Source organism: Salmo trutta, chromosome 33 (genome assembly GCF_901001165.1).
Source record: "Salmo trutta chromosome 33, fSalTru1.1, whole genome shotgun sequence".
Taxonomy (NCBI): Eukaryota; Metazoa; Chordata; class Actinopteri; order Salmoniformes; family Salmonidae; genus Salmo; species Salmo trutta.
Window position 1 is genome coordinate 37,763,520 of NC_042989.1, and position 18,773 is coordinate 37,782,292.

Consider the following 18,773-nt stretch of genomic DNA (forward strand, 5'->3'; position numbering starts at 1 on the left):
TCATTACCCAGACTAAAGACTATGATTGGTTGAACATTTGAATCAGGTGTGTTAGTGCTGGGCTGCGCTCGGCTGGAATAAAAGCCTAATGCCCTAAAGCCTTGCTTCTTTTGATGTCAGACATCATAAAACTCTATGTTAACCAAAGGTCACTTGTGTTTAGGCAGTATTTTCTTATCTAAACGGGCACCCAACAAGTACGTGATTACACTGTCTGCTGGATTAAACTGTCTGATATGCAGTTATCCAGAGCAACTTCAATATGTTAAGATGTCATTTCACTGTTTCAATTTTATATGACTAATGAATTTTGTTATTACTCAAATCTCAACACAGTTTTGTATTCCTTTTTCAGTGGATGTACATCACTATGTATGCATAAACTACAGACCAAAGGGGATTGTCAGAAGACTTCAATTAGAATCGTAAGATTAGAAAAAGTGCTACGGTGGTGCTTTGCTGGACAAACCCTACATTTTCCTGGGTATTTCATTGCACTTCAACTTGATAAAGAGTATCTTGATTAATCCCACAGCCCCTTCTTTGCACTAACGCTTGTCTTACTACTTCTGACTTTGCTGATAGTTACTTAATTGAGGGAAAATGGTCTTACTATGACTGTGATGTGTGTTGTGTTACCGAGCCATCTTAACATGGATGCACCAACTATAAAGTCGATCTGGATGAGAGCGTCTGCTATATGATTAAAATGTAAATGATTTAAAGCTGCTGCAGTTTAAAGACAGTGATCAAGATGGGTTGTGAGTAAATGACACTGCTCTGTAAATGGACTGGTTTATAGGCTATAAAACATTACAGGTTACATCCTGGTACTTTACATTTACTTTTCTATATACCGTATCCATGTGGGGATTTATTCATGTTTTTGTTTATTTTCTTAATTCTTGGTTTAAGTGCAGAACAAATCAGGTGCCGTCGTTTGTTCACATAACAGAGTACAATATGATACATCTCACGTAGTAGAGAAAACTTCTATGCATCAGGAATCAGATTGAACCTAGTGTTTTTCTATGAGGGTCAGACGTTGACATCAGTCTTCCATCCAGCATACACAGCACATGTTCTATTCCAGTGGTGGAAAAAGTACCTAATTGTCATACTTGAGTAAAATTAAGATACGTTAAGGGAAAGTTACATAAATAGAATTGAAAGTCAGCCAGTAAAATACTACTTGAGTAAAAGTGTTTGATTTTAAATATACTTCATCAAAAGTAAATGTAATCACTGAAATATACATAAGTATTGAAAGGAAAAGTTAAAATAATTTTAAATTCCTTATATTAAGCAAAGCAGACGGCACCATTTTTTTTGTTTTAACATGTTTCAGATAGCCAGGGTCACACTCCAACACTCATACACTATGTTTAGTGAGTCCGCCAGAACAGAGGACCACGTAATCTCTTGATAAGTGTGTGAATTTGGCTATTTTCCTGTCCTGCTAAGCATTCAAAATGTATCGAGTACTCTTGGTTGTCAGGGAAAATATATGGAGTAAAAAGTACAATATTTCCTTTCGGAATGTAGTAAAGTAAAAGCAAAACTTGTCAAAAATATAAAATAGTAAAGTAAAGATACCCCAAAAATCTACTTAAGTAGTAGTTTAAAGTATTTTTACTTAAAATACTTTACACCACTGGTGCTATTCCTTCATTCATCTTCTCCTTATTCAATACTACTTCTGTTCACTGTTCAGAACTATTCAGAATATACTACACTGTCACCATGTGGCTTACCTGAAGTACTGCAAGCAGAACAGACTGCGTAACAGTGAAGTGTGCTATACAGAAATGTATTATTGTATTATGTTTCAACACTTTACTATCCAATAATGTGAGCTGAGCACCGATGGTATATTTGCATTTTATTAATTTGAAGAAAAATATAAATAAAGGGCTCTATTTAATCCATATCGTGGAAGTTCGGTATTACAGCGTGATTCAAATTTAAAGGCAATGCTCTCGCGTTAGCAGAGACTGCATTCGCGGTAAACACTGCATATTTTAGCTCAATCAGAATGTACCTTTATATTTCTATTGGGCAGCGATAGTGACTGAATAGAGCCCTAACTTTACATAGGTTATATTTGTGGCCTAAGTACAAGGACAGGTGTACATACTTCATTAATTTTACATTCCTTGACAACAGATCATTTAAATATGTAAACATGTAAATGTGCAATCTTATGCAATGTTCCAATAAGAACACATATATAGACAGATACTTGTGATAATTACGTACAAGAGTGATGCTAAACAAGAATGATAAACAATAAATGATTAAAACGTGATTGGCTAAATAACATATTTGTAAACTTGGTTATATAAGTAGTACAAGACGATTCAACAATTGTAAAAGAAAAACAGGTTGTCGCTGTTAGTTTTAGAAGATGCTTGGCCCAACACTATGGTCTCATCATCTCGTCTCACATCATCTGCAGCATGACGGTGACCAGTGCCAGACAGAGAGAGATGGCTCCCAGGTCCTTCACAGGATGTGCTCCTCCAACACCACCTGAGAGGTAAAATCATTTTGAGACACTTTAATAGAGTTCCCAGCAATGGAATTATCCTGTGTAATTTATCCTATGTAATTACCCTGTAACACTTTAATACATTATTCAGTTAATGTTAATGTCCACTCTCACCTTTTTATATGTTCTAACAGAAAATTATTAGCAGTGACAAGAACTTATAGTGGACTTGTTAGAAGATAATTATATCAGTAGTCTTTAAAGGGGAATTCCTTAGTTGAAACAATAACAACGAGACGACACCTCGCCTCTGTTCTGGGATGGGCCATGAAGAAATGTAACCACTCTCAAATTCATAGACAGAGCTATGGATGCAAGGACTGACCATCCATGATATCAAACTTATTGTTTTAACCATGTTATGAGGCTATAACAGTGTTTGTTTACATTTACAATATTTACAAATATTGGAGCAAAACAAGCTTATATTTTAGGTCCTCATGGAGTGTGACAGTTGAACTGAGCTCACGAGGCATTTCTAATTGATATTCTTCAAGAATCAATGGATAAATATAATTAATTTCGGAGTATAAAAATACTCCTAAATAGGAACTGCAGATTGCCCCTTAAGGATTCATCACGAATAATGCCTTTATGTAATGTAAAGAGTTGGTGTGTGGGTGGTCCATTTTTCCTTACTCTGAGTTGAGGTGATTGGTGTTGGCTTGGCTGTGACAGCGGTTTGTGCTGGCGTGGTGGTGGTGGTGGTTGTGTTGAGGGGGACCACCGCTGTTGGCACCGCCACAGTGGAAGCTGCTTTACCTCCAGTCAGACCCAGCCGCAGCATGTCCAGATCAGATTGAGGCTGCGCGACTAACCACGCATGAACAACCGTGTCATTCTCAAATGTCTTCAGATCATCCACGTTAGCACCCAGAAGTCCTTTCACCTCGCTCACGGTTAGACTCTGAGTTAAATGAATAAATAAAGAACAGATGAAACAGGTTTCCTGTATTTACATTGTAGCAGCAGGTAGAACAGGTCCAGAGCTATCTCATACTTACAGGAATTACAGTGCTCTCAAGACCTTTGAAGACGGCGATGTCCATGTTCACATTCTGAGCTGCGAGGTTCCTTATGTCTTCAATGGGTGCACCACCTGGCACAAAGGGGAATGCACACTTTCAGCAAGAACTGAATAGAGTACCTCAGATTGTCATACTCCATTAGCTTTACCCATTTAGTTTTCCTGTGCAATGGAACCATTGGGATAGTCCCAACAGAACAAACCCTGCCCACCCGGCCCCCCAGGCAAGCTAAATCAAGCGCACCAAAAGTAAGTGGAAAAAAAGCAAATACTCAGATCTGGTGTGTGTGTGTGTGTGTGTGTGTGTTTACCTAGGTAGGGGCTGATGAGTTGGTAATATGTTGGATTAGAGATACGCTGTGAGCTAAAAGAACTCTTGCTGATGTCGTATACAGCCCTCTTCTGTTCAGTGGAGCAAGAGGTCACATCCAGGGAATTGGCATTTCTTAGAAGATAAATGAGAAATGCAAAAAACTGTTATTGTTACCCAGGACTACAGTTTCACTGAGATATTGTTTTCATGACTACAGTTTAGCTGACATATTGTCTTATTGTTTCCCAGGACTACAGTTTAGCTGAGATATTGTTTTCATGACTACAGTTTAGCTGACATATTGTCTTATTGTTTCCCAGGACTACAGTTTAGCTGACATATTGTCTCATTGTTACCCAGGACTACAGTTTAGCTGACATATTGTCTCTGTTACCCAGGACTACAGTTTAGCTGACATATTGTCTCTGTTACCCAGGACTACAGTTTAGCTGACATATTGTCTCTGTTACCCAGGACTACAGTTTAGCTGACATATTGTCTCATTGTTACCCAGGACTACAGTTTAGCTGACATATTGTCTCATTGTTATCCAGTACTACAGTTTAGCTGACATATTGTCTCATTGTTATCCATGAGTTGGTAAATGGAACTGTGAAATAATTCATTAGCAGTTTTTTGCTGAGCAGGTCAGATATACTCACTTCAGACTGCTTGACGTGATGGTCTTCAGTACGCTCACGTCCAGAGAACACAGATTAGCACCAATGGCATTTAACTCAGAGCTCCCCAAAGAGTTACCTGACGTGTTCAAGTAGGTTGTGATGATTGCCTTACTCTGAATGCATCAACAGAAAGAGACCTGTATTAGAGAAAAGCTACATACAAAAAAAGTACAAAGTACAAACGTCTCTTTCCATAATATACCTTCGCTGTTTCCCATGGACCATCACCAAAGGCCATCAGTGCTGACAGTGTGTCGATTTTGGTGATGCTCCACTTTGTGATGTCATCAAGAGTGGCCACACGCGACACAGAGCCCAGCACCCTAAGCTGCTCGTCAACAATTCCAGATGGATAAGCCTGTGGAACACAATTTTTGCATTTATTATGATTATGGTCCTCCACTCATTTGATCTAACGATTCAATAATTCGGACTGGTCTTCCGAGAGTAATGACATTCTCGTACCTATCCCTTCTCATATCTATGCACAGCCACTACCCTGTTATGAATACAATAATTTTCCATTCCATTCTGGGAGTCAAAGAAACAAATGTCAGACGGCCATTTTGATGTCATCATTACCTGGTTTAGTTTGACTAAAATGATCTTCTGGAAGTTGTTATCGTCGACTTGTTTAGTGACAGCGGCCAGATTGTCTTTCAGAACGCTGGTGTCCAGACAGAGGTCAAACTGGGTCATGTCATAGCCAAAGGGGAACGAGGTGTCTGCGATGACCGACTGGGTAATGTTGCCAGTGATGCATCCTTTTGAAAAGCAACCAATGGTGAGAAAGAGAAGTTACACATACGTACACCCACATAGACACCAGACCAGTATGCAAGTATGCTACTCATGAAAATCTCATAGCAAATGTATCATTGTCTAAGATGTTTCTCCAAGATGATTTAGCGCATAGTGGGTTTACCTGCTCCTCGCTTGGATCTGCTGAGTGAGTTGATCTGCATGAACAGTGTCTTCAGCTTCCTCTTCACTGTTTCCTGCTTCCTCAGCTGGGGCATAAAGGACTTGAGGAACTTCCCTTTCACCTCCTGTGAATACCAAACCAAACATTTTAGATCAATAATTTGCACCCTTTTACGAAGATAATTTAAAGGCGTAAATAGAAAAAAATTGTAAAACATAAACGTACTGTTGTGAACATGCTCCAGAAGTTTTGGGTCAGATACAGTGGCAGGGTTCCAAGGTCTTCCAACGTTTGTTGATTCCATGTAGTCGTTTTTCTGAAAACCAAGTTCATGTTGTAAATTGTATTGTTATTGCATGTACAACTTCTGTGATTTAATCAAAATCAAAACGAACTTTGTTCACAAAAGTTCTCATTCACATACCCATACTGTGTCGTCCCTGAAATTAGGAGCGTTTCCATGGCAGTGACCTGAGCTTCGGTGAAGTCCTTGCAGTTCTTCAGTTTCTCCAGAATGAAAGGGTCAGAGTTTTGGATGTAGGAGCCTTCCATAGTGCACACCATGTTTCCCAGCACCTCCACATTGTTTTTGCTAAGACTCACTTCACTAATTCCCTAGAAATTACACAACAAAGTGATGTGTTAATGAAATGAATTAGAGGTGATTCATTTGAATCATATGTTTCTATAAAACGTTGTTGACCTCCCAACTTTTCCAACATTCTGTAATTGTAATTGGCTATAGCTTTGCCTAGGGAAACCACAACTTTTCCAACATTCTGTAATTGTAATTGACCTATAGCTTTGCCTAGGGAAACCACACCTTTTCCAACATTCTGTAATTGTAATTGACCTATAGCTTTGCCTAGGGAAACCACAACTTTTCCAACATTCTGTAATTGTAATTGACCTATAGCTTTGCCTAGGGAAACCACACCTTTTCCAACATTCTGTAATTGTAATTGGCTATAGCTTTGGCTAGGGAAACTAAAATTCCATAGCAAAAAATTGAACTGAAGGAGTGATAGTTCTGGTCTTGGTATGATAGTGTTGTTGCTGGTTTAAGAGAACCAGACTTTTCTGACTCATGCTACTATGGTAACGTAGAAACGCTAAGACGCTAATAATGAAACATGTTTACCGGTTACTGCATTCCAACATTCCATCAATGTTTTATTAAAGCTTTGGACTGTTATCTAACTTAGCTGAGGGGTCTGGGTATGTACTGTTAGGAGTCACTTCCTGCGCCACTGCACTTCTTAAAAAAGTCACAGGAGATACACTACAAAAGTATGTGGACACCCGCTCGTCAAACATCTCATTCCAAAATCATGGGCATTAATATGGAGTTGGTCCCCCCTGTGCTGCTATAACAGCCTCCACTCTTCTGGGAAGGCTTTCCACTAGATGTTGGAACATTGCTGCGGGCACAAGAGCATTAGTGAGGTCGGGCTCTGATGTTGGGCGATTGGGCCTGGCTCGCAGTCGGCGTGGTTGAGGTCAGGGCTCTGTGAAGGCCAGTCAAGTTCTTCCACATTGATCTTGACAAACCATTTCTGTATGGATCTCTGTTTGTGCACGGGGGCATTGTCATGCTGAAACAGGAAAAGGCCTTCCCCAAACTGATGCCACAAAGTTGGAAGCACAGAATAATCTAGAATGTCATTGTATGTTGTGGCATTAAGATTTCCCTTCACTGGAACTAAGAGGCCACGAAAAACAGCCCCAGACCATTATACCTCCACCAAACTTTACAGTTGGCACTATGCATTGGGACAGGTAGCGTTCTCCTGGAATACACCAAACCCAGATTTGTCGTCGGACTGCCAGATGGTGAAGCGTGATTCATCACTTCAGAGAACATGTTTCCACTGCTCCAGTCCAATGACGGCAAGCTTTACACCACTGCAGCCAACGCTTGGCATTGTGCATGGTGATCTTAGGCTTGTGTGTGGCTGCTTGGCCATGGAAACCCATTTCATGAAGCTCCTGTTCTTGTGCTGACGTCGGTTCCAGAGGCAGTTTGGAACTCGGTAGTGACTGTTGCAACTAAGGACAGCACTCTGCGGTCCTGTTCTGTGAGCTTGTGTGGCCTACCACTTCGCAGCTGAGCCGTTGTTGCTCCTAGATGTTTCAACTTCATAATAACAGCACTTACAGTTGACCGGGGCAGCTCTAGCAAGGCAGAAATTTGACAAACTGACTTGTTGAAAAGGTGGCATCCTATTACAGTGCCTCGTTGAAAGGCATTGAGCTCTTTAGTACGAGCCATTCTACTGCCAGTGTTTTTTCTATGGAGATTGCATGGCTGTGTGCTCGATTGTATACGCCAGTTAGCAACGGTTGTGGCTGAAATAGCTGAATCCACTAATTTGAAGGGGTGTCCACATACTTTTGTATATATAGTGTATCTATAGATGAAGGACACAACTCTGCAGCCACTCACCAAGCAGCTTTTTGCATTGTCCAGTAGCATTTCATCCTTGTTCAGCACGCTGGAGAGGACAGAGAAGTCTGCAGAACCTGCCGCGTTGAAGTAGGACCTGCAATTCCTTTTTTCAACCTTTGCATAGCTGGAATGAAATTAACAATTATTACAGATTAATACAAATTAGCTAAGGAAATATTCCCTAAACCCATTGATCTACACATCACTCATATGAAGCATCAACAGGATTATAAAATCCGATTATATTTCCTGGTAGTTTTTTTCTGAACTAAAATGCTTTCTGAAATACCAGGAAGTACTTTCTTTATATTATTGTCTGGATTATTGTATAGTATTTGAATGTTAAAATCATGAAAAGGATTAGATCATGAACAGGATTAGATCATGAACAGGATTAGATAATTAAAGATGCACTACTCAGAAATCGCTCCGCCATATCCTGCTTGCTAAAATTAGAATAGTTTTCCTAATTTCAGTTTATGTGACAACACAAGCATGTATTGTCCAGTGTGTATCACTTGATAGAGCACGGCACTTGCAAAGCCAGGGTTGTGGGTTCAATTCCCACAGGGGACCAGTATGAAAAAACAGTATGAAAATGTATGCACTCACTACTGTAAATCGCTCTGGATAAGAGCATCTGCTAAACAACTAAAATGTAAATATAGTGTAGAGAATTATTGTATCATCTAAACTGCTGTGAAATATCTTTTCAATAACCCAAAATATTGTATTTCAACTGGTGTACAAAACCTTAAGTAAAAGAAGCAAAAAACGACGTTTAAGAACGGGAGCATAGAAATAGCACACATAGAACATATCGACAGCATCTTAGACTTGCGTTCAACGAGAATGACAGATCTATAACAGACAATTCTATATGTGAATTTGTTTGGTTTTCCCAAAAGGTTACATATTGCAGCTTTAACAGGATAGACAATTAACAGGTTTAAATAAAAACATGATTACATAATTAACACGATAACATAATTATCACGATTAGACTTACTTGTAATATAGTAGCATGTCTGAGGGATAGTCTGTAAAATTCTGGGAGAGGTTGTCTTTCTGTAAATTGTACATGCAGGTCAACTGTGGAAAAAAGAAAAGAGGTAATCATGTGTGAGATGTATTAGCTATCATCATCATCATCATCATAACTCTGACATCTTCATGTCTCACAGACCTGTGTTTCTTTCAGCACCACTTTCTCCCTAGAGATCCTCGGTCTGCAGGCATGAACCAGGCTGTGCACCGTTTCGGTTGTCATGGGCTGTGCTGATGTACATGTAAACCCTTGCAACACGGATGGAGAGAGCCTGTTTGTAAGAGGAGAGAGACTGTAAGAGGAGAGAGACTGTTTGTAAGAGGAGAGAGACTGTTTGTAAGAGGAGAGAGACTGTTTGTTAGAGGAGAGAGACTGTAAGAGGAGAGAGACTGTAAGCGGAGAGAGACTGTAAGAGGAGAGAGACTGTTTGTAAGAGGAGAGAGACTGTAAGAGGACAAAGCCTGTTTGTAAGAAGAGAGAGACTGTAAGAGGAGAGAGACTGTTTGTAAGAGGAGAGAGACTAAAAGGAGAAGAGACTATAAGAGGAGAGAGACTAAGAGGACAGAGACTAAGAGGACAGAGACTAAGAGGAGAGAGAGATAACATAACAGGAAGTAGAAGGACAGAAAGACACAATAGGACAGTTGATCTGGGTTTGTTTATGTCATGTTAACTAATTCATAACTTACTCCTCCGAGTCGATGCTTGCATTGCTCGCTACGTTCCCGAAGAATAAAACAGCCTACAAGACAAAGACAAGGTAAGAGTCTTGGTAATGACAGTTATATACGCCAAATGCATAAATTGTTAATGTGAAACCTGCTAGGAATGAATAAACCCAGTGAGAAGAAAACAATGAAAATATGTTGTTTCCTACGGCTTTTTTTCAACGTCTTTTCAACGTCTTGTGCTTATAGGGAAGGCCTGTTCATAAATGATGACAAGACACTAACCTGCTCTTGCTTCCATGTCTTTCTGTTAATAGCCTGTACGTCCACAGGCTCCTGAGAGAAGGTCAGGAGAGCCCTGGGGATCAGTGTGGCCATGGCATCAGGTACGTTCGCAACCAACGCGTTGGGGCTTTGGTTGATGGTGATTATCTAATAAGGAATGACAATGGAAAGACAACCATTTTGTTAGAACAAACAACATGGCTCTTCATCATGCTGTAGAATTTAGGGGCAAATATAGTATTTTGACAATGTGCATACTTTTTCATATTTCAGTGTGACCCACAAACTGTAACAAATAAATAAAAAAATAAAAAATAACTGTAGCCAATACAACATTGTCAGATACACCTGGTACCTTGTTGACGTAGGTTTCCTGTACAATCTGTGGGGCAGCCAGCATGTTGGTGACAAACACAGAGCTCTGGGATGCTGTCAACAGCTCAGTGGCTGGGATGCTCGCTATCGCCGCTGACGGAATGCCCGCAATGAGTGTGCCCAACGAAATCAGCGACGAGGCAGTGTCGATCTGTCAATCAAATAGTATTACTCTGATCAGGCTCATTCAAGTATGATTATCCAAGTTCATTTAAAAAATATATATATTTTATCTTAATCAAACAGACTTTGATCCTAACTATACAGCAGAACATGGAATTATAAAATAGCTGGCTTGTTACGCCAGAAATGAAAGTACTCAAAAGGATTATTGAAGCAGCTATGATTCTCTGATTCAAGAGAAGATGGCGCCCTCACCGGGAAGCCTCCGGTAATGATGCTCTGGATGACTGCACTAGCCTGGCCCAGGTTCCAGCCGCTCACAGAGCCGAGTGTTTCCAGGGACGACACAAGTACCGAGGAAGAGATGGAGGATATCTGGGTGGTCGTCAGGCCAGTGCTGCTGTTCCCAATGGTTACTAGGGTGCTGGCCGTGATAGTTTGGATATTAGCCACCAGTGCAGCAGATACCTGCGGGGGGAAAAAAAGTAGTTTAGTCTTTAAACAAAACAGAATGCAAACACAAAAGCTTACGATTTGGTTAAGCCATAATTACCCATGTCATCCCCCATTTGAATCAACATCCACTGTGACCCGGTTGTCACACTGAGTCAACCACTAAATAGGGTTGATGAATTTATGATTACGACAGGCTAGCCTGTTTTGCTTGTTATTTTAGCATTAATACGTGTCACACATCAGTTTGCAAACAATGAAAAAAAAAATCATATAATAATTGAGTTATTAAATCCGCATACAAACATGGTCTATTTTTTTGCATTCTGGAATAAGGCAGGTCCAAAATACTGGTTTATCAGCCTAGTTCAGTGCCAGGTAGTCTAGTTCAGTGCCAGGTAGTCTAGTTCAGTGCCAGGTCGCCTAGTTCAGTGCCAGGTAGTCTAGTTCAGTGCCAGGTAGTCTAGTTCAGTGCCAGGTAGCCTAGTTCAGTGCCAGGTAGCCTAGTTCAGTGCCAGGTAGCCTAGTTCAGTGCCAGGTCGCCTAGTTCAGTGCCAGGTCGCCTAGTTCAGTGCCAGGTCGCCTAGTTCAGTGCCAGGTCGCCTAGTTCAGTGCCAGGTCGCCTAGTTCAGTGCCAGGTAGTCTAGTGGTTAGAGCGTTGGGACTGTAGCTGAAAGGTTGCTAGTTTGAATCCCCGAGCTGACAAAGTGAAAATCTGTCTTTAACTTACTTTTCCCCGGTTGGCTGTCATTGTGAACAAGAGTTTCTTAATAACTGATTTGCTTAGTTAAATAAATATTAAAAGTGCCAGTCCAAGAAGGCTCAAGGTCATTGGCCACAGATAGAATGACAACAAATCACGTTATATCTACAGTAGCTTTGATTGACATTTTAATTTCATAGTCTTAGCTAGCAGTCATTATCGTAAATCAAGTCAACAGTCTAATAGCAAATCATTTTTAATCCTTAGCATATTAAGATAAATAATGAAGAGAAAATATAGATATCGGTGCTCATCGGCCATTGCACATAAAGAATACACAACAAGTTGGAAATCGCTAATTCAACAATGAGTCGTTTGGAAGGAATCAGTGGCTAACTGCAAGCAGTGCAAAGCAATCAGTAACAGTAGTCTGCTATTCAATCGAGTGGTTGTGTTTTTCTTCAGAATTCCCACCATAACTCCAGATAATGGCAGACTTCGATGACAAAGTTTGATTACAAAACCACCGCGCTACCTTCATGTTTAAGTGAGCACATCACAAGTCAAGGTGGGCCCAAAAATGTATTGTATGCTGCTGCATAAATGATGTAATATGCCAGGGAGATATGTATATTGTAGCTGAGAAATTAATAATAAGTGTATGTTGTCTAGTAGCCCATGTGCCTCACCCTAATAATTTGGACTATTTTCACCAACGCGGTATTGTAAACACTTTGTTCGTGGCCGGTGTGTACTTGTTTGCCTATAACCAGTTTTAGAGAAATGTAATCATCGAATATTGTAAAAGCTTTCATTGTCTGTTTATTTGTAAAAACGGCCCATGTTCTGAATCCTGTCGCTGTACATTTCAAAATTGCAGAACAAATAGTAAAAATAAAAAACGTGGTGGCAGGTAGCCGAGTGGTTAGAGCGTCGGGTCAGTAATTGACAGGTTGCTGGTTCGAATCCCTGAGCTGACAACGTAAATATATGTCGTTTTGCCCCTGAGAAAGGCACCTAACCCACGTTACTCTCGGTGCCGAAAACGTGGATGTCGATTAAAGCGGCACCCCGCACCTCTCTTATTCAGATTTCAGTTGAATGCATTCAGTTGTACAAGTGACTAGGTATCCCCCTTTCGTTTACATCCGTCATCTGTCGCTCATTAAGGTCTTAATCGAAATTACGGATTGCCTCTTATCCGCTTGTTGTCCACTTTGCCATAGTTTGTACATCTCAATTGTCAGAAGAAACCACATTTGTTTAAGCAAATCAGCCATATCAACTGTGTTTTTTTTTAAAGGCAGTAAATGAGGCTGAATGAACTGTAAGGTAAGGTGTTGGGACTGCTATTGGGACTCTGCAGTTGGGACAGCTTTATGTAGGCCCGAACAGTTTGTAGGCACCGTTTGTCACCGTTATAGTGCAATTAATGTATTGTTTAGTGTTGTGTTGTGGCTTTTCTGGCATGCATTCCACATTTGTTTTGTTTGCCCCAACAAGATTTACATGCTAAAATCGTCCCTGGACATAAGCATATCATGTGAAACTCAGAACTATGTCTGTTTTCCTTGTTCTATTATTAATCCTGTACCTGAGGTTCCTCTGTTCTATTCCTAATCATGTACCTGAGGTTCCTTTGTTCTATTTGTAATCCTGTACCTGAGGGTCTTCAGTTCCATTGCAGAATAGCTTCAGACGGTCCAGGATTTCCATACTGGCTGTCTGGCCCAGGGAATTATAGGCCGTACTTGGGACCTCACACAGGAAGAAGCCAGGCAGTCTGAAAGAAAACAAAATATCCAGACAAACCATTGTTACAGTGTCATTTCAGTTGGGTTCTAACCATTATCGTCATAATGTTATTACTAGAGAAATGCTGCAACAATAGCTGCTGTTATTGCTGCCACTACAGTACATATATTACTAGAATCCCTACTTCCTTATACAGTTCTACTAACATCCTTACCATGATCATCGTAGCACTACTACTAATACTACTACTACCACTACTATCACTACCATCACTACCACTACTACTACTACCACTACTATCACTACCATCACTACCACTACTACTACTACCACCACCACTACCACCATTACTATCACTACCACCATTACTACCACTACTACTACTACCACTACTACCACTACTACCACTACCACTACTACCACCACTACTACCACTATCACCATTACTATCACTACCATCACTACCACTACTACCACTACTACTACTACCACTACCACCACTACTACCACTACCACCACTACCACTACTACTACTACTACCACTACTATCACTACTACTACTACCACTACTATCACTACCATCACTACCACTACCATCACTACCACCACCACTACCACCATTACTATCACTACCACCATTACTACCACTACTACTACTACCACTACTACCACTACTACCACTACCACTACTACCACTACCACTACTACCACCACTACTACCACTATCACCATTACTATCACTACCATCACTACCACTACTACCACTACTACTACCACCACTACCACTACCACTACTACCACTACTACTACCACTACTATCACTACCATCACTACCACCACCACTACCACCATTACTATCACTACCACCATTACTACCACTACTACCACTACTACTACCACTACTACTACCACTACTATCACTACCATCACTACCACCACCACTACCACCATTACTATCACTACCACCATTACTACCACTACTACCACTACCACTACCACTACTACTACCACTACCACCATTACTATCACTACCACCATTACTACCACTACTACTACTACCACTACCACCACTACTACCACTACTACCACTACTACCACTACCACTACTACCACTACCACTACCACTACCACTACTACCACTACCACCACTACTACCACTACCACCATTACTACCACTACTACTACTACCACTACTACCACTACCACTACTACCACTACCACCACTACTACCACTACCACCATTACTACCACTACTACTACTACCACTACTACCACTACTACTACTACTACCACTACTACCACTACCACCACTACTATCACTACCACCACTACTACTAGTACTACTACTACCACCACTACTTATACTACCACTACTACTAGTACTACTACTACCACCACCATTACTACCACTACCACCACTACTACCACTACTACCACCACTACTTATACTACCACTACTACTACTACTACTACCACTACTACCACTACTACTACCACCACTACTACCACTACCACCATTACCACCACTACCAATACTACTACTACTACAACTGTCACTATAAATGGATACTCACTGCAGAGGGTTGAACGTGGGGTTCAGTGTGTATAGCTGTGTGATGTAGTAGGAAGTGACGTTAGCAGCTATAGCCGTGTTGTTGAAGAGCTTGATATTGTCCTGGTTCTCCAAGAATACATTGATCTTCAAACACAAGATAACATTGTTATTCAGGAAATGTCTTATCACGCTTCTAATGGATGTGTCGTTAAAATGTGTATTGTTGTATTTCCCCTTAGATTACATCTAGCCTAGGGCTGGGCGATATGATGATTTATATCGTGTGACGACAGAAAAATGTCTATCGTTTCATATTATGCTCTATCGTTTATTTCGTTGTGTCGCAAATCACACTCTTTTACGGCAATATTTTTAGAGTCAATTGGACGACGCTTTGCACACGTGTGGAAGGAAATTTGCAACACAAACAAACATGGAGGAGAGTGAACGTGACACAGAGCACGGAGACACAGAGCTCGTACCTAAAAGAGGGGCTACTTCGGTCGCATGGACGTGGTTTGGGTATGAAAAGTCTGACACGGACCAGAAAACCATCCTCTGCAAAATATGCCACAGGCCGGTCCTGACAACAGGCTCAAACACCACTAACCTCTTTTACCACCTACGCAAGAATCATGTGAAACAGTACGGAGAGAGTCTACGGATGAGACCCCAAAAAAGTACAGTTGAGTGCTCAAAACAAACCCCCGACTCAGACGTTGCAAGAGGCTTTTGCCTGCGGCACACCATATGGCAAAGAATCACGAAGATGGAAGGAGATAACAGCTGACTTTACAACTTACATCTGCAAAGACGCGGCCCCGTTTTACACGGTCGAGAAACGGGGGTTTTGTGACTTGGTGTTAACACTCGACCCAAGGTACCAAATGCAAATTTATATGTGCCACGTATTAATGCCAAAACAACATGCAAAACAGGCAAGCCCCCCCAAAAATATATATATTTTAGGCCTATATTTATTTTGTTTGTAACTATAGTTGAAGTGTTTTCTATTTATCTTTGTACATTTTATACATTAATATTTTGTTACATGCTTAATTGAAAATTTGCACAAAGGTTCTAAATAAAAGGAGAAATAATCAAATATGAGTAAGTACCTTTTATTTAATGAGTTTAATTCAAAATGTAATAAGATATAGGCCTTTACATGTGGTCATTTTAAATAAACTACTTATTCATTGAATTTACAGAAAATGTGCTATATCGTGATATGTATCGTTATTGGGATATGAAATGACCTACATCGGGATATGAGATTTTGGCCAAATCGCCCAGCCCTAAATCACATCAAATCAAATCCTCATGACAGCCAGCCTAAATCAGGGACATACCTGACTCGCGGTAACAAAGGTGTTGAGGTCCTCCAGAGAGAGGTAGGTCACAAAAACACCGATGTTTTTCACAAACCAGGCGGTAGAGTTCAGCTCTGGGTCGTTTGCGCTGTAGCACCTAGGTCCACCTAGGTTACAGAGACAGAAGAAGAACAAGCCTATGTCAATGCACTTGTATACTATCATGCTACATGATACCATCACATGCTGTCATCATCCCAAATAAAGGTTAGTCATTAACCTGAAATGGATAAACAAATTCTATGACAGAATAATAATCTCAGATGAGTAGGATTTTACAGGAGATAATCATATCCACACTGGAATATGGTTGTGTGCTTAGTAGTAGTTTTTATCCAGTGTCAAACCTTCCAGTGACACAAAGTCTTACCTGTGCCAAGGTAAGTCTTAATGGTGATGTACACATCCCTCTGTGCAAAGTCAGAGCTGTTGTAGCTGAAATTGCTTCCAAGGACTGAGACTCTGAAGCAAAACAACAATGTGATCAGAAGAAAGGCTATGCATGCTGTCAGTGTTTGACATATTATATCATCTAACGTGCAAAGAAAGGATTCATGATACTTTTCAGTCAATTAAAAATGACATTAAAAAAGCCCTTACAGTTTCTGGAATGCGAGACAGCTGGCATTTTGCACTTTAGATGAGCTGACGAGGCTCCTGGTAAGGAACCTCAAGTAGTTCTTCAGTCTGAGGTCAAACCAGGCATTCACCTCTGACCTGTTGTCGCTGTTCAGAGCTAAAGACCAGACGCAGGGAAGGGTCAGCTGCTTCACAGCATCAGGGACATCCTCCTGAGGTGAGAAACAAGATCGGTTGAGGTGAAAATGCCCAATATACACGTTTCTTTTCAATTCAAATTGGGCTGACCACAACACAAAAGACAAAATGTGTCAAATCCTCATCAAGACCAAGTACGTTCAAAAATAGGAATACAATTCAGGAAGTAGAAGTGCTGCATACTGTTTCCAGGAAGACAGGCGTCTTGGCGTAGTTGTTGAAGACAGCACATATGTTGGAACCGTTGCCGACCACGTCAGGTTGACTGAGGAACTGACTCAGCTCAGAGGAGGTTATGGAATTCAGGAGCTGCAACACCAGGAGAATGACGGATTACTGATCAATCGTTCATTAAAGCAAGGGGACAGCCACTTGAAGTAGGCCCAAGTTGTTCTAATTGCAATGTTATACTATTGAAGAAGAAGATGAAGAAGATGATTAAAAAGAAGAGGTCCTCTGCCATTACCTCAGGTTGGCGTGTGTCTGGCATGAGCGTGAAAAGCATTGACAGGTCGGGGAATCCAAAGCCAAGGAACGTGCTTCTCAAAAATGAGTAGAAGCTTCCGTTTACATAGCATCGCAGTGGCGTTGGCTCTGTCAGACAAGAAAAATGCCAGTTTAGATAAATGTATTTAATTAATATGGCCCAGCATTAAACAAACACCTGAATTACTATACTATAGGTCCCTAGAACCAGGATCGAAGAACACAGTTTTAGACCCAAATGTGTACCTTTCAGGAGGAGTAAGGAATTGCTGTAGATTTCCCTCTGTGTGTCTTTAGTCAGTGTAGACCGCAGAGTGTCTAATAATGAGATTCTGAGTTTCCAGAAGAAAAACAACGAGATATGTGTAAATTTCACACTAAAAAGCCATTTTAAATGTTCTATTACATTTGTTAATTTAGATTAGCTTGAACTTGTTTTATCTTCACATGTGAGAATATAGCACATCAGAACACATCTAGACAGCTGTAGCACATCAGAACACATATAAACTGCTAAAGCATATCAGAACACATATAAACTGCTATAGCACATCAGAACACATATAAACTGCTATAGCACATCAGAACACATATAAACTGCTATAGCACATCAGAACACATATAAACTGCTATAGCACATCAGAACACATATAAACTGCTATAGCACATCAGAACACATATAAACTGCTATAGCATATCAGAACACATATAAACTGCTATAGCACATCAGAACACATATAAACTGCTATAGCACATCAGAACACATATAAACTGCTATAGCACATCAGAACACATATAAACTGCTAAAGCATATCAGAACACATATAAACTGCTATAGCATATCAGAACACATATAAACTGCTATAGCACATCAGAACACAAACTGCTATAGCACATCAGAACACATATAAACTGCTATAGAACATCAGAACACATATAAACTGCTATAGCACATCAGAACACATATAAACTGCTATAGCACATCAGAACACATATAAACTGCTATAGCACATCAGAACACATATAAACTGCTATAGCACATCAGAACACATATAAACTGCTATAGCACATCAGAACACATATAAACTGCTATAGCACATCAGAACACATAAACTGCTATAGCACATCAGAACACATAAACTGCTATAGCACATCAGAACACATATAAACTGCTAAAGCACATCAGAACACATATAAACTGCTATTTGACTTAGTTATCTCTCC

General features: G+C 40.4%; 1 protein-coding gene across 1 annotated transcript in view; it reads right to left on the bottom strand.

The window, feature by feature from the left end:
- Positions 1–1,867: 1,867 nt before the first annotated feature.
- Positions 1,868–18,773, bottom strand: part of LOC115172165 (uncharacterized) — a 103,192-nt gene continuing 86,286 nt past the window's right edge. The window contains exons 129-153 of the mRNA XM_029729323.1: positions 17,796–17,881; positions 17,530–17,657; positions 17,247–17,372; positions 16,887–17,077; positions 16,657–16,748; positions 16,266–16,393; positions 14,933–15,057; positions 13,266–13,386; positions 10,703–10,915; positions 10,305–10,475; positions 9,950–10,096; positions 9,686–9,738; positions 9,135–9,267; positions 8,958–9,040; positions 7,946–8,072; positions 5,924–6,114; positions 5,725–5,815; positions 5,500–5,623; positions 5,157–5,338; positions 4,777–4,932; positions 4,554–4,687; positions 3,890–4,023; positions 3,556–3,650; positions 3,191–3,458; positions 1,868–2,532 (exon numbers count right to left, since the gene is read on the bottom strand). Of these exons, the coding sequence (XP_029585183.1) occupies positions 2,444–2,532; positions 3,191–3,458; positions 3,556–3,650; positions 3,890–4,023; positions 4,554–4,687; positions 4,777–4,932; positions 5,157–5,338; positions 5,500–5,623; positions 5,725–5,815; positions 5,924–6,114; positions 7,946–8,072; positions 8,958–9,040; positions 9,135–9,267; positions 9,686–9,738; positions 9,950–10,096; positions 10,305–10,475; positions 10,703–10,915; positions 13,266–13,386; positions 14,933–15,057; positions 16,266–16,393; positions 16,657–16,748; positions 16,887–17,077; positions 17,247–17,372; positions 17,530–17,657; positions 17,796–17,881 (3,388 nt within the window). The 3' untranslated portion in view covers positions 1,868–2,443. The remainder of the gene's footprint in view (positions 2,533–3,190; positions 3,459–3,555; positions 3,651–3,889; positions 4,024–4,553; positions 4,688–4,776; positions 4,933–5,156; positions 5,339–5,499; positions 5,624–5,724; positions 5,816–5,923; positions 6,115–7,945; positions 8,073–8,957; positions 9,041–9,134; positions 9,268–9,685; positions 9,739–9,949; positions 10,097–10,304; positions 10,476–10,702; positions 10,916–13,265; positions 13,387–14,932; positions 15,058–16,265; positions 16,394–16,656; positions 16,749–16,886; positions 17,078–17,246; positions 17,373–17,529; positions 17,658–17,795; positions 17,882–18,773) is intronic.